This window comes from Vigna angularis, chromosome 8 (genome assembly GCF_016808095.1).
Source record: "Vigna angularis cultivar LongXiaoDou No.4 chromosome 8, ASM1680809v1, whole genome shotgun sequence".
Classification (NCBI taxonomy): Eukaryota; Viridiplantae; Streptophyta; class Magnoliopsida; order Fabales; family Fabaceae; genus Vigna; species Vigna angularis.
The window spans coordinates 26,652,316-26,668,934 of record NC_068977.1 but is presented as its reverse complement, the minus strand read 5'-3'; the positions used below and the strand labels follow the sequence as shown (position 1 = coordinate 26,668,934).

The window sequence follows — 16,619 nt, the reverse complement described above, 5'->3', positions numbered from 1 at the left end:
TTTTAATTATTTTCCGAAACTTTAGGCATCGGGTATCTTGAAACCGAGTCAGTATGCCTCTATTATCTCAAGTAAATATGTAACCGAGGTAGTATACTCATACCTATCTTTGCTTTCACGGTACCCTTCTCACTCTTCCTCTTCTTCTCTCTCGCTCAGATCTTCTTCTCACCTTCTTCTCTCTTCTCTCTCGCTCAAATCTCAAAGCCACCACTCCGCCGCTCCGTCGCCACCACTCTGTTGCTCCGTCGCCACCACTCCGTTGCTCCGTCGCCACCACTTCGTTGCTTTGCTTTCACGGTACCCTTCTCACTCTTCCTCTTCTTCTCTCTGGCTCAAATCTCCTTCTCACAGTTCCTCTTCTTCTCTCTTCTCTCTCGCTCAAATCTCAAAGCCACCACTCCGCCGCTCCGCCTCTCCGTTGCCACCACTCCGTTGCTTCGTCGCCACCACTCTGTTGCTCCGCCGTCGCCACCACTCTGTTGCTCCGTCGTTGCCACCTCTCCTTCAACGCCACCGCTCCGTTTTCGCTGCCAAAAGATATGGCTGCATCCCACCCCGCAACCCCAACCTGTCACGCCTCCCACCTCGCAACCCCAACCCGTCACGCCTCCCACCTCCGATCCATCAAACCTAGGACCAGTCAGAACCGCCACCGAACGCGATCTCACTCCACCAGCGGATGCGATCTCAGATCTAGTGTTGTTCGTGGATCGCCTGGTGCGGCCCGTGCCAATGGTGGAGCCGCTGGCCTAGCACCCGGTCTAGCCCCCTTCCGAGCCCTCAACCCTCGTGGATGAAGCTGTTGCGGGACCATCCGGCTCCGCTTCGAAGGCCGAGGATGACAGCGTCAATGAGGATGACGGCTGGGTTCTAGCAATTGAAAAGGTGATTTCTTTGTACTGGGAAATGAGGGAGAAGGAAGGAGCTATCTTGAAATTGCGAGAGTGAAAGAACACTGTAGAAGATAAAGATTTATCATGCAAATCAGATTGGTTTTAGCATAAGTATGAATCCTAGTTTCTTTCATTTTTTTTCCATTTGTTACGTTGGTTTTATCTGCTCTGTCATGTATCCTTACTTTGAACTATTATGAATCCATGGTGCCTTTAACTCCTAATTATTTTCTGATTTTCTAATGCGGAAGAACTGGACCTTTTGATTCTTTCATCCTAGTGGACTGGAGTTGCTTGTGAACGACAGGTTAAACACCTCAATTCTGCCTAAAAAACATATTTTTGGAGTTGGTTTGTGTTTTGGAATTATAACTACAAGAATGTCATGAAAATGCTTGAGTTGGAATTCTATCCGGAGACAGGGCTGTTGTATTAAAGGTTTGAGGAAAAGACCCAGTAATATAGAAAATGGTTTAGCAGTTTTCTGAAATTTTTTTTATTGAATTTTCTAAGATACTGACTCGGTTTAAAAGAGAACCGAAGCGAAAATTGATCCTTTTTGACCCGGTTCAGAACCGAGGCATTAAACTTATCCTTTTTACCTCGCCTGTATATGCTTCGGTTGTAGAACCGGTGCCTATAAGCGAAACTAACCGATGTCATTTCCCTTCATTGCATTAGTGTCATACTTTTATAAAACTTTATATAAACTAATACAAAATCACCTTTAACGCAATTTTATAGAATTACGTTATACATGCTTCAATCTACTCAGAAAAAATAGCAGCAACCAAAACCATGTCTAAAATTAGGATCATCAACATGTAACAGTAAGAAAAAAACTAGTGGAAAAGGCAAAGCAACAATACTAAAAGCAGAAACCAATTTGACAATATTTTGACACGGAATACATGTCAAAATGTGAGTGGTGCACGTGGAAATCAATTTTTAAAAAGAATAATGACGTGGAAACAGATTTGGGAACATGGTTTTAGGTTTTGGGGGTTCATTTTCACAATTCAGATTTTGAATATGAGGCTTGGTTAGAGAGAGAGCGCGAAACCTAGAGAGAGTCTCCTCTTCCCTACACCCAGCCACCCACTGTCAGAGGGCTGCCGTAGTGCCGCCGTTCGTAGAGAGAGTGCTGCGTCCTCCCACCCACCCATTTTCGTTGTCCGCTGGAGTACCGCCTGAGGAATTATTGTTCGTTCCGGTGACCGGCGTCATTCAAAGCTTTGATTGCAACGGCCACCGAAAAAGACGCGTTTTCGTCGTTCCGTAGTCGTATCAACGTTCGTGCGTCTTCCTCCCACCCAACCATTTTCGTGCCTCTTCCTAGAAGCGTCGCTTTCCGTTGTCGGAATTTGCAGTCCGCCGGAGTGTCGCCGGTAGTTTGTAGCGTCACTTTTGTATGTTTCATTTCTTGTTGTCCATTTGGCTTTGTAGCTTTAGAGTTTATTATGTATTTTTACCCTCTAATTTCTTACTAAAGATTTTATTGTGCAAGCTGAGAGGAAAAAAGAGAGGTACAAGCAGGTAGTGATTTGTTCTACTAGATTTAAGATATAAGATATAGAAAACTAACACTATGGTCATACTGGATTTATTATCGATAGTGCCCATAATGATTTAATAGAGATGCAATGCAACAAAACTAATCTGCCAAGTATGATGATATTAGACCTAGTTGTGTTGTTTCATGTAGCATTGGATTGTTTGCTATCTTGTGACTATATTAAAGTGTGTGTTTACAGAGTAGATGTTGGCTGTAGAAAGTGATTGGATTATGACTGACCTTGGCGTTTTTGGGCAGGTAATGGAAAAAGAACTCCCTGTAGCGTAGAAACAAATGCCACCGTGTATACTCCTTAGGGCTCGCTCCTTGCAGTGGTAGATAAAATTTGCTAGTGGTGCAGCTACATGACAGTTACTGAATTAGTCCCATCAGTGGTGGGGAAGTAATAATAGGACCAAACTAATCATCATGTCTTAAATGATAGTTCTCAGGCTAACGGTTAGTATCAAGGGCGATCTTGGTTAATGATATGAAGAGATAGATAGAAGGAATTGAACCGGAAGGCGCAAGGAAAATTCTTTATTGCGTGAGAAATAACAGTAACTTATTCGTAACAGAAATATGGAGTTGGACCATGTAGTTTTAGATATGAGTTTGACTTCCTGGTCTCTCTTCCCTATGTAGAGTGTCAATGTGTAATAGTAGATAGCAAAGGGGATTTGTAGACGAGTATATATCCTAGTCATGCACTCAGACCATATTTATTTGGTGAAAAGTATATAGAAATTGTTAATGCTATATGTAAAAGCGTTATAGTATGGAAAATTCTTCTGTGCTTGCGAAAGATAATATATGATGTCCGGAGATGCGTGATTATTTCAGTCTCAACTTAAGAACCTGATCCTGTTGTAAAATACCAACAAGCGGTGTTCTTGACACAAATAATTTATTGATTTTATTGTAATTTTTTTTTTGTTTTATTTGTAGGCCTCTTTTAGAAAATCAAAGTTAATTATAATGATTATAGAACCCGGTCTACCCTGGTGTTTTTGGACATATTTCTATCAATGTCATTGTATGTTAAATTTGTTAAAAAGTTAATTTTTTATTTTTCATTTCAATTGATAGAAAGTTACTGAGAAAGTATTGTTTATTATTATTAGAAAATAATTTGAAATTGATATTGATGATTATTATTAGAAATGTTATATTGTAGTGCATTTAATATTACTTTTTTTAAACATAAGAAATGAAGTTAAGATAAAAATAAGTAAGTTGAAGTAGAACAATGGTATAAAGACCTATGTTATTGACACCAAAAGTAATAAAATGATTTTCATATCATTTTTTGAACTTCTAAGTGATGTGGACACAATTATGATGTCATTTTTATAGAATTTCATGGCCAAGGAACCATATTTAGTAAAACTCATGGTGCAGAAACAACACTGGTAGCAAAGACAAAATAAGTGGGTACTTTAGACAAAGTTTTTGCACACATAGGTGATCTACAAATATGACATTCATTTTGGACTGCCTAATTCATTTCATAACATTTTTTGAACTTCTAAGTGATGTGGACACAATTATGATGCCAGTTATATAGAATTCCATGGCCAAAGAACCATATTTAGTAAAACTCATGGTAGAGAAACAACACTGGTAGCAAAGAAAAAATAAATGGGTACTTCAGGCAAAGTTTTTGCACAAACAGGTCAACTACGAAGATAACACTCATTTTGGACTATCTAATTAATTTCATATCATTTTTTGAACTTCTATGTGATGTGGACACAATTATGATGCCAGATATATAGAATTCCATGGCCAAAGAACCAAATTTAGTAAAACTCATGGTAGAGAAACAACAATGGTAGCGAAGGCAAAATAAGTGGGTACTTCAGGCAAAGTTTTTGCACAGACAGGTCAACTACGAAGATGACACACATTTTGGACTGCCTAATTAATTTCATTTTGGACTGCCCAATTTTTTTTCATCATTCTTTCTACATAGAACCCTGTACGTACAAGATTTCATAAATAATCACATCCAAATTTAGTGGGGACTGCAGTGCAAACATTTTAAACATTGGTCATTCTGATCTTCAAACACCCCTTACAAAGTTTGTGACAATTTTTTCTCTAATTATGCACATTAATTTGTACTCCTTTACATACATAAATATATGTACCCACAAAAACTAATCACTAAAAGGACAAAGATTGTAAGCTGTATCAAGAACATGGTACATTTATAGTTGAAAATTTCTACTACAAAAATGATTCTAAGACCTCATTTATTAGATTAATTTTTGCTGCAACAGGATTGTAATACGAGTGTTGATTCATGAAACAAAGAATTCAAGGAGTTCCTGACAATCATTAATCAACCAGTAGTGGCTCAGTTCTTTTCAGCCTCATTCTGAAGCACTTTGAACAGCTCGTTATATGGCCGGTGTAGTTTTCAAAACTCTGATCAATAGTCTGAGATTCATAGAGCAATAATTCAGATAATCAATAACAGAAGAAATTTTTATGAAAATGTAGGAAATTGAGCACACAATATTGGTAGAGATCCCTACATAAAGTTCACAATAAAACTACTTACTAAGCATGAGGGACAACGTCAAATCAAAACATTGATAAATTTGGTAGGACTTGAGTTTCAAACTTGATTTATTGGAAGAGTTCAAAGAAAAAATAAATAAAATAAATAATAAGCCAAGTGAACAAACAAAGCCAATGTCTTGGGAACAGTGACTGCCTAATGGAGTTAAAGAAGTTAACAACAACCTAGGAATAGTGACTGCCTGATGATTGTTATGAGGACGAAGAAGCAATATCCTTTTGCCTTTTGTTGAAGCGAGCGTATTGTCGAATCATTCACAGCAGAAACAGAACGAGTGCAGCAAGAGAGACAACACCACATGAAAGATACATGTCCCAAAAGCTAATCAAGTGAAGCTGATAAGGCTTGGAGTTGCTTGTCCTTTCTTCAGGACAACCCATTTTACAGAATCACCTCTCCTGTATCCTATGATGACCTTGAGAAAGAAAAAGAAAACAAAGGAACTATTAGACTTTGGAGTAAGTTGTTTCATTACGATTTTTCTTAAACAGGGTTGAGAGGCTAAACTTGAAAAACAACAAAATAACAACATGGAGATAGAATATAAAACAAAAGATGAACATTGGGGCACCTATTGCTGCACCAAATTCAATAAACTGGCCGTAAAAGGTAATCATATGACCCTACAAAGGCTTACATTAACAAAGTTACAATTTGCTTCTTAGGAGGGCCACGAAAGTCATTATTGACTCGATGCTCAAGAATCCATATAACAGTTAGCACACCATATATCTGTTGTAAATGGTTTGAAGAACACCCAAGCACTTGATCCTGATTTGTTGATAGGAGCAACTATGACAAGGCTAGATGATGCAAAAGGTTGAGAAAATTCCACAATCCTTGTACGGTTTGTTACAATTGCAATGTCTCCAACAACAACATCATATACTTAAACAATTTTCAAGGATTACATGTTAACAAAATTAAGACAACACTGAATAGAAACCAATGCTGATTACAAATTTTCAATTTTACAAATTTTTGTATTCATGACTAATTACCAGTTATGTTTTCAAGCAAAATATCTAGAAGAAATATTTACCAATAACATATTATACCAGTAGCAACCTGTAACCTTCAGATAGAGTATCAATAGAGAAAAAATGCCTTCATAGCAATATGCAAATTATTATCATAAACATTTTCACCAAAAACGTTCAACGCTTACTAAGTTCTTAGAACAAATTAGTACCTGCTTGTACCTCTCTTTTTTCCTCTCGGCCTGCACAATAAAATCTTTAGTAAGAGATTAGAGGGTAAAAATACATAATAAACTCTAAAGCTACAAAGCCAAATGGACAACAAGAAATGAGACACACAAAAGTGACGCTACAAACTACCAGCGACACTCTGGCGGACTGCAAATTCTGACAACAGAAAGCGACGCTTCTGGGAAGAGACACGAAAATGGTTGGGTGGGAGGAAGACGCACGAACGCTGATACGACTATGGAACGACAAAAACGCGTCTTTTTCGGTGGTCGTTGCAATCAAAGCTTTGAACAACGCTGGTCACCAGAACGGACAATACTTCCTCAGGCGACACTCTGGCGGACAACGAAAATGGGTGGGTGGGAGGAAGCGGCACTCTCTCTAGGAACGACGACACTCCGACGACACTCCGACGGCACTCCGGCGACACTCCGGCGACAATGGGTGGCTGGGTGGGAGGAAGCGACACTCTCTCTACGAACGGCGGCACTACGGCGACCCTCCGACAGTGGGTGGCTAGGTGGAGGGAAGAGGGGACTATCTCTAAGTTTCGCGCTCTCTCTCTTTAAGCTTCGGTTCTCTCTCTAACCAAGTCTCAGATTCAAAATCTGAATTGTGAAAATGAACCCCCAAAACTTAAAACCCTGTTCCCAAACCCAAATTTGTTTCCACGTCATTATTCTTTTTAAAAATTGATTTTCACGTGCACCATTCACAATTTGACACGTGTCCCATGTCAAAATGTTGTCAAATTATGTTGTTAAAGTATAATTGTCCTTAAAAAAAAGTGGTACTTTATCTTTGAGGGATGTAACCAAAGAAAGCAGAATTATTAACAATCATTTTCTCGAACAAAGCCTATGCACTTGTGCATTAACAAATGAAACAAAAGTTTGAATGAGAAGAGTAAACGCAAAAAGAAGAAACCTTTTGACGCCGAGTAAACAAAGCAGATGCTCTTTCTTTCTCACATATCTAAAGCTCATCAGAAGATTATCAGCTTAAAAGATTTTCCACTTTCTAAGAAACATGAGTGCAGAAACTTTAGGGTTGTTAGAGGAATCAAAATTTATTCACACGCGGTTTCTGCGACGTCAATTGTCTAATCCAACAATTTTTTCCAAAGTTTAGAACACGATATATCACTTGATGACTTTATATTCATGAAATTAGTATTTTCTTGTATTGGTTTATTTTATATTTTCTGGTTTGAAATTTCCCATTTGAACAACTTGTTTAAAAAAACTAAGTAGTTTATAATATGTTTAAACCGACTCATTCCCATTAAGCATTTAAACTTCTCATTGCAAGACTAAAACTTTGTGTAACAAGGTTTGATCAATTGGCTCACTTTTTTCTTTTCACATCTAAAAGATTGAAAGGTTATAATTAAACTTAGTTTATAGTGTCCAACATGATCACATCAACTCAATCCAAGTTAATAATTAAAACTTTTAGTCTTTTAACTTTTGAGTGAAAATTAGAATTAATCTTTTTTGAAATATTATTTCAATTCAATCCTTCAATTTTAGAAACATACAGATTTAGTCCTTTTAAATAAATTTTGTTAAGTTATTTGACGTTTTAAACACATTTTATGATAGTATTTTAATTATTTTACTGTTTAACACATTTTTTTCTTCAATGTTAGTTTAGATACGTGTTTAAAATTTTAAATAAATTTAACAAAATTTGATTAAAATGACTAAATTCATGATGTTCTAAATATGATAGAATAAATTAGTTTAAAGTTTCAAAAATGAACTAATTTTAATTTTTACTTAAAGTTAAAAAATTAAAAACATATTTAACCCTTATTTATATTTTTATGTCTTTAATTGTTACCCTAATGTCTTGTACTCCCAGAATTTTGCCTCTCTGAATTGAAGATGACAATCTTTTGTTGCATGACCAAACTTGTGACATTATTTTGCTCATTTTGTAACATTTGATATCTAGCTTGAGAACTAAATCTACTTCTGTAAGAATGATGTATGGAATATGGTTTACTGTTTTATCTCCAAAATTAGGTTTGTTTCCATAGGTTTACATAGTACAATCTTAGCAAACCACTGCACAAACAACGCATAAGAATGATTTGTACAACTATAATGTGCTTAAATGTCATCTTTTATATAATATATGAGAAAGAAAAGAAGATTTTTTTGTTTGTTTGGAATGAGAGAAAAGAGTAAAGGTGAAACCATTTATTTAACTACAATTTCATTTCATTTTTAGGATGTAAAAATAATTAAGTATTTTGTTATCATGTGCTAACTGCTCTTTCATTTGTTTTGTAACAAAGATGACTTGCATGATGATGGAATCAAGCAAAAAGCTAAAAAGACATTATTTGGTCTTTGAGGTATCTAAACTTTAACCCTACTACAACTTCTCTCGTTTCAAGAAAGAACATCCCTCATCTACAGAGTCAAGGGTCCATTGATTTTCTTTAACAAATAATTCAAGGGGAAAATTCCGTTTATATTGACACAAAGACAAGAAATTGATCTTATCTGGTTGGTCCGCCAAGCTACCAAAGAGGTGTCACATTAGTTTCGACCAGACCACAAAAAGTGAAAAAAGCATAAGGACTCAGCAAAAGATAAACATATATATATATATATATATATATATATATATATATATATGAAAAAAGGATTTTTCAAAATGGTCTAACATGTTTCGATTTAAAAAAAATGCAATACAATTTTTAAATTTGTTAGGTTTATCGAGAAAGAGGTTCACTAGAGAGATACAAATACCAATGAGATCTGAATCCAATCACATAAGAGATTATCACCACTCTCTACTCAAAACCTTAAGGTAATGGGCTAATGGGTCTTTCACCTTTATATAATACTCTACTTTTTCATTTCTATCCAATGAGACTTTGACTCACACTTGGATTCCCAAGATAATTATAGGTTTTGGTACTAAAATAGTCGAAGTCTATACTCGTATGTGTTTTAATTCTTTAAAGAACGGTTGTTTATAGTTATGCCGATAATTTAAAAAATGTCACAGTAGTATTTTTGTAATTTTCTATAAAAATTATAGACAAAAGTTCTTTAACGAACCGTTGCCTATAGTTTTTACAGATAATTATAAAAATGTCACTGATGACATCTTTGAAATTATTTGCAAAATTATAAGTAGCGGTTATTTAAAGATTTGAAGCATATTTGTCTATTAAGGTTAAAATTACATTTTCAGCAAAGGTTTTTCATTTGCGTCGTTTTTCCATCAAATCTCTATTACAAGAGTTGTTTTTCTTCCTTCCTCATGGCCAAACGCGAACTACGTTCCAAGTTTCGTCTTCTCTCCTTCCTTCCTTTCATAGGCCAATACAATCTTCTCTCCTTCCTTCCTTTCATAGGCCAATGCAAAGTGTGTCACCGTGTTGTTACTATGAATATCCATTTTCTTTCTATTTTGAAAGCGACTAAAGGTTTGTTCTTTCGTCTTGATTTTTTTTGGTTTCATAATTTTTTTAATGCATATATATTTTCTTTTATCTCTTCTATTGAATTTGGAGGTGAGAAAGATGGCAATGGCTTAGTTTATTGGTGAGGATCGATCATGGTGATTCTATGATGATTCTACGGTAAAAAAAATGTGAGGAGGAGAAGAAATTAAAATAATAATTTTAAAAAATATATACGACTAGCTACCAAATTTGATGGGTTAATCATCATAAATAGCTACCAAAATTCAAACGGAGAGTGTTCTTTAATACTTATTAGCATTAGAAATGAAAATAATCTGTATTTTATTAACTTATTCTCATCCAAGTATATAGAATAATGTAAAATATAACTTCCACTTCCAATAATTGATTGTATTATTAGAAATGGATTTGTCTAACTTTTTCAAAAGCTAAGAAGAAGAATTGTCTACTTTTTATGAGAAGTATTTTTCACTTAAATGTACATGATTGATTACTTGTGTAGGAATAGATATTTTTGGTCATCTAATAAATATCTTTGGTTTAGGACAGAGAGAACATAAAAAAGGAAAAAGTAAATAATAGAGAAAATGAGTTAGACATTTAGAAATTGTTTGATAGAGTAAAAAGTGCAAGGATGAAGGGAAGAAAAGATGTTATATATGCAAAAATTGCATAAATATTTCTTGTAGAAAATATAAAAAGCTAGGACAATTTGTTTTTTTTATCATGCCAACGAATCTTTCTTTTTTTTCTCTCTCAAGTTTGAGATGAATGCTATGTGGGAGGGAACTATGCTCTTCTAGTTTGTTTTTTTTTTTTCATTTTGAAACCAAAGGAAAATATTATATATGCTAGACATGGTTTTTTTTTTCTTTCATTAATCAATCTTTCCCTTTTTCACTATAATAAACAAACAAATTGTGATCCAACACCAATGTTTGGTCAAGAAAGAAAACGAGTTAAAAGTTATGTTGTAACATTTTAAATAAAAACTACGAAAAGAGAGATGTTTTTAAGTCATTCATTCATTCTTTCTTTCTTTTTTTTTTCAAAATTCAAAAAATTAAACTAGACTTGGTTTTTATTTCTTTCGTTAATTAATAGATTCTCCTTCTCCCTAAAAACGTTAGATAATATATTTTTTATTAAGAAAGAAGAAAAATAGAAAATAAATTAAAAGTGAGATGTTTTCTTCTTTTTTTACCAACCAAACTTTCTCTTTTATTTCTCTTCGAGTTTGATCACGCTTTAATTTAGTCACTATTTCCTCTCTCTTTTTTGTTTTCTAAAACCTAAATATTGCACTAGGCATGGTTTTGTTTGTTTTGTTTTTCCTAGTTTTTAATTTTTTGAAATATCTTCTTCATTATTTTCAGCATCGTTGAACACAGCAGGGACAGTGGGTCCAATTTATAGAAGAGAAGAAAGAAAAAATTAAAAATAAAATAAATAAGCATTCTGGTAATAAGGATACACGCACTACAAAAAAGTAGGGCATTACCGAAGGCCAGAAGCCCTCGGAAAATGCCAAAAGCCGTCGATAATGGATGTTTACCGAAGGCCTATCGACGGCCAAAAATCCTTCGGTAAATCCCTTGTCGCTAACCATTACCGAGGGCTTTCGCCCTTCGGTAATTACCGAGGGCCATAAGCCTTCGGTAATTACCGAAGGGCGAAAGCCCTCGGAAATTACCGAAGGGCGAAAGCCTTCGGTAATTACCGAAGGGCGAAAGCCTTCGGTAATTACCGAAGGGCGAAAGCCTTCGATAATGGGCAGACGAGGGCATTTACCGAAGGGCAAAAGCCTTCGGTAAAATGCAGAGCAGGTTTCAGAGAAATGGTTTTCCCTCTGCAACCCAGACCTGTATAACAAATTTCATTTACAAACAGACCTGCATAACAGTTTTCAAACACATACAAAGATGCATAATGTGCATTTCAAAGATCCAAACAATGATCAATATCCAAGGCACATCAAATAATCCACAGGACATCCATTAATGTATTTATAGTTCAAACATAAAACAATGTAACACAAGGATGTTGTAACATCCAAAGTCTGTAAGTACATCTAACATTGAAATGATATCAACTCAAAATGTTCTAATATCCAAATGTTTGTCTAACAAGTAATAAGAAAATGAAACCTAATAATGTACATAACTATCATCAGAATGATTTTCATCATCCTGCTCCTCTATTGATGGCTGGACTGGTGTGGGTTGGACTGATGAGGGTTGGACTGAAGTGGGCTGCTGAGTGGCAGCAGGTGATGAGGAAGGTCGTGATTGGGTGGGAGGGATATTTTGTACGTCCTGTGAGGTTTGAGGCAAGACAGTCATGACCAGGGCCTTCAAATTTGTAAACTCTGCTCTGAGATCAGTGAGCTCCTGGTCACGTTCATGGAGTTCCCGCCTGAGTTGAAGAACCTCGTCAGGAGTACTGGTGGAAGAAGAAGGCTGGTGCTTCAGAGTACCTCCTCTGGATGCTGTATAGTTTGCAGCAAGCTGTCCCGCACCATAGACTCGTCCCTTTTTCTTCCCACCAACGGTGTCGATCCAGCACTGCGTCCTACGGATGTCATCATCTGCATTACTGGCATCATCCGGTGTAGGAGCTGACTCATGTTCAGATCTAACCTGTGAAAGTCTCGTAGAAAAGTCTTCCTGTTGAAACATTAAAAGCAATGTCAGGGAACGATAGTATAACATAAATGAACAATTACTAATAGTGTTATTTGCTTACATGAGTCTTCCGAGATCTTTCATCAACAAATTGATCAGTTCCCTTCCGAACATGAGTCTGTGCAAAGACCTCATCAACATGGACCGCCCGTCCTAGAGCCTGTGCCTGTAACATAATTAAGAATTACAAGCGTACATATGAAATACAATATACATAACTTATTTATGAAAGAAAAAGTTATGTAATGAGATTATACCATACGAATGGCATGCTCATGAATGGTGATCGACCCACCAGTATGCAGGGTGCCACCCCTTTCAGACGCTCTGTTCTGAAATTCTGTTGTAGTGTATTCCTTGGTTGTTTAAGTGTTGGCACACATCCAATTTGATGATATAAACTTGATTGACAAATCATTTGAACCTCACAATCACTGTTGCTCATTTTAGCCACTGCTGTTAATTTTTCCAGCCACTTTGTAAGGTGCAGAGTTCATTTTTATTGCTGTTTGCCATTGTTTTTCTTTGGTTTTTTTCATCTTTGGATTGGCAAAAGCTGGTTTTAGGTTTCCAAATACATTTATATGCTTATCCAAGTGTATAGCAATCATAAAAAGCACTTTAAACCCTCCTATCCAGATTTGAAAGGTCAAAAACCACAAAACACAAAATCTGCTGTTCTTTGTGGCATTTTATCAAACAATTTTGAATTTTCATCAAACACTTTTCCAGCACAGAATTCAATCACTATTTTTGGGTTTTTCTTGCTTTTCTAATCTGTTCTAGACCCTATCTTAAGTTCCTCTTGTGTGCTAGCCTTTCTTCCAGCCCCAAAGTGTTTAAAAATCACTTTTATTGGCTTCCATATATTGCTGTCACGTTATTTCTGCATTATAGTGCTGTTTTGGTCATTTATAGTGTTGTTTTAGCACTTTTTGCTGCATAAATAGCAACTACAATAGTGATTTTGAGAAGTTGTGTACCTTTCTGTTTTTGAACCACTCATGCAAGTGTATTTGGTCATTACAAACTACTGTGAACTTGTCAAATGGTCCTTCAAAAGCCTATATGCAGACTTGACCTTTAAACCATCAAAGTTTGCTGCATTTTAGGCCAAAGTTATTGTGAATTAATGAATCTAATTGTTTCAGTGGGATTTAAACAGTTCTGCAAGTTTATTTCACCATTTCAAACTTGTGTGCACTGTTCATTTGGTCATTTTTCAGTTGCAAACACCATTGGAAGTTTATTTTTCACTATCCAAACCATTGAATTTGCTTGATCTTGCCAAGTGGACTATTGATTTTCTATTGTGGTTCCTTTCTTTGCTGTTGAACAGTCTGCACATACTCCAAGTGTTAATTTCAAACTGCTTGAGGTGTCAACTGCTTTTTGTTGACTGTTTGGTGTTGGTTTTGGGTGTCGTGACGAATTGGTGCAGCTGTTTTACCTCACATTCCTTGGTCCAAGGGGGTAGCATCTTTTAGGAAGTGGATAAGGTCTTAAAAGGGCTTCAAGCCTGGACTCCGACTGCACTTCTTTCTTGTTGTTCCAGCACCAATTTCAGCTGCAGTTTCAGCAACCATAAGCCTTTTTTGCTCATGATTTTGGACCGGCACTTTGTGAAACAACACCCACACTTAGCTCCAACTGTCACTTGCACTTGGACTTTGACTTAGGAGCGTGTTTCATATAGATAAACCTTCTTTTGGTTTCTAGGTTGATAGCTTTGTTGCATCGAAAAAGTTTTGAAAGATTTCTACCTACACACTAAGGTAAGAATCAACAAAAGACTAACTGCCTAGGAAGGACAAGGTTCTTAACCTTGTCCATTTTTGACTCAGTGTATCTCAGATTACATTTGTTTAGGCACTTCTACTTCTAATGTTAGTGAAAAATTAATTTTTAACGTAAAAAGAGTTCAAAACTATGTTCAAACTCTGGATTAGCTGAAGATTAAGAATTCCTTGCTTCGTAGCAATGGACATCATGCACCATTGAGAATGTGTGTACAACCTTTAATAGTTTAAGGTACTTTATCCTTCTACATCAATAGTTTCAACAGCTTGCTTAATCTAACACTTTGCTAATAATTTCAAACTATACATATCTTAAAATGATATTAAAGTAGTAAGATTAACGTTCTATCAATCCTAACTTGAGTAATGTGAGATTTCACTCACACTCACACAGTGTAATTTGTTCTTACATGGGATTTCCAACACTTATTTCTAAATATTATGGGATCACTCATAGTATGACAAAAAGGTAATCAAATTGGTAAAGAACTTTACTTTAGCATGTCAAGAACAAGATGGAATTTTCTAAGACTAGCTACTAAAACACAACTTACAAAAACATTGATTCAGTTTATCCATTACCTTGAGATTAGAGAGACCAATCACACAAGCACACTCCACTACTTCAGCACCAGCAACTTCTACAATTGAAACCAAACTTAACAATTTTAGGAACAACAACAAAAAATGGGGGTTAATTCATAAAGCTTTTTTTTATATATATTTAACCATGGTTTTTTTTATATATATTTACCTAGGATTGTGACAAGACAATTACATGTATGAAGGGTTAATTTAAAGTGAATCATGATCTACAATCATGAGAAATCAAAGCTGAAAGCATCTGTACTTACTCACCACAGAAGTACATTCACTTTATAAGACATTTTATCTTGCAAAAGAAAATATAGAACAAAAGAGTTATTTCAATCATAAATGGCTGCAAGAGCAAATAACCAACAAGTCTAATTGTTGCTGATACAATTCCACGTGTAAATGGAAACAACTTGTATTGTCAGACAGGTTTTACATGAAAATGGAAACAACTTGACTGGAGACTTGACTTCTCAGAGAGGTTTGACATTGCACACAGCTACGGAAGAACAAGCCAATCAATTTATTCAATTTATTCCAGTTTAATTTTAGGTAGTTTAATTTTAGGTAGTTTAATTTTAGGTTCTTTGTATCTCACACTAACTCTTAACCTAGTAGTAAATATTAATACCAAAACCACTTTCTTCTTTTGCTTCCTCTGCATGTTGCTTCTCATCTCTACTATGTTAACTCAGTCATCTAAACATGCTTCAATGGGTAACTATACTGCATCTGTTCCTTCCTGAAATCAACACGAACCACTTTTCTACCAACTAATCTACATCTTTCTTTCTTGTTATTCCTATTCCCATTTAACTAAACCAATTCAAAATAACTTGCTTTTCATTTTATTTTGACTTTCCAATAATATTAAGGAAAACTTGTCCCAGTTTATTAATCCAAAAGCCAGTAAAGAACATACCTCAATGCGTCTCCCAATAGCCTCCCTTGACAACGACAGCCGCCCTCACGTCACGGGAGCACCCTCCTCTCTACGCCTTCGCAGACCTCGTAATGTTAACGGACCACCCTCTTAACGGCAATGCCAATGCACTGCTGGAACACCACTGAACCCTACCCACACAATCTAACCGGACATACGGGAAAGGGAGAGGGAGAGGAAGACAAACTTGGGCGACGACAATGGGAAGCACAAATTGGGGACAAGAACGGATAGGGAGGGGATGAGGGAGCACAACGCAGAGTTTACCTTTTACAAAATTGGGCGCGAGAACAGAGAGGGAATAGGGTGTTGTCTTACGAAATTAGGAACGACCTATGCCAATACGCCCAATTACTCAGTTTAAGGGGTCGAGCCTCTTACCGAAGGCCCCAAACCCCTCGGTAATGCTCTTTTGACCTTCGGTAAATTCATTTCACCATGTCCCTCGGTAATGCTCATTTTGACCGTCGAAAAACTTTATTTACCGACGGTCCCTAGGCCTTCGGTAATTAACCTTCGGTAATAAGCAAAAATCTTGTAGTGACGAGATTCTTAAAAAAACTGTCATTTTCTTTATTTTAAACTTTTGATATAAGAGCTAACAGTTATTTCAGGTTGTTTTACTATAATTCGTAATGATCCATCATAAAAAAATTTCACTTATGTTAAACATGCTCATTGTGCTGCCTTTTCATATGGTGAGTAGAGAAAACCTCATTAAAATATATTGTGAATGACCTAAATTTCAATAGTGAAATAAAAGTTAAAGAAGAAATGCTTGGCTAGTGAATGAAAGACGAACATGTGGCAGAAATGCTATAAACCTTCAAATTTTGGTACTTCATCGTCATAATTTATCTTTTCTGGATATAACAAGGAACGTCTTATCATTTTTC

At 35.8% G+C, this 16,619-nt stretch overlaps 1 protein-coding gene across 1 annotated transcript; it reads right to left on the bottom strand.

The window, feature by feature from the left end:
- Positions 1-11,688: 11,688 nt before the first annotated feature.
- On the bottom strand, positions 11,689-12,832 carry LOC128193786 (uncharacterized). Its single transcript, XM_052867891.1, has 4 exons — positions 12,823-12,832; positions 12,645-12,727; positions 12,449-12,553; positions 11,689-12,369 (listed from the first exon to the last, which is right to left on the bottom strand). Exons 1-4 carry the CDS (start codon positions 12,830-12,832, stop codon positions 11,851-11,853), a joined length of 717 nt encoding a protein of 238 aa, XP_052723851.1. The 3' UTR covers positions 11,689-11,850.
- Between the last annotated feature and the right edge of the window lie 3,787 nt (positions 12,833-16,619).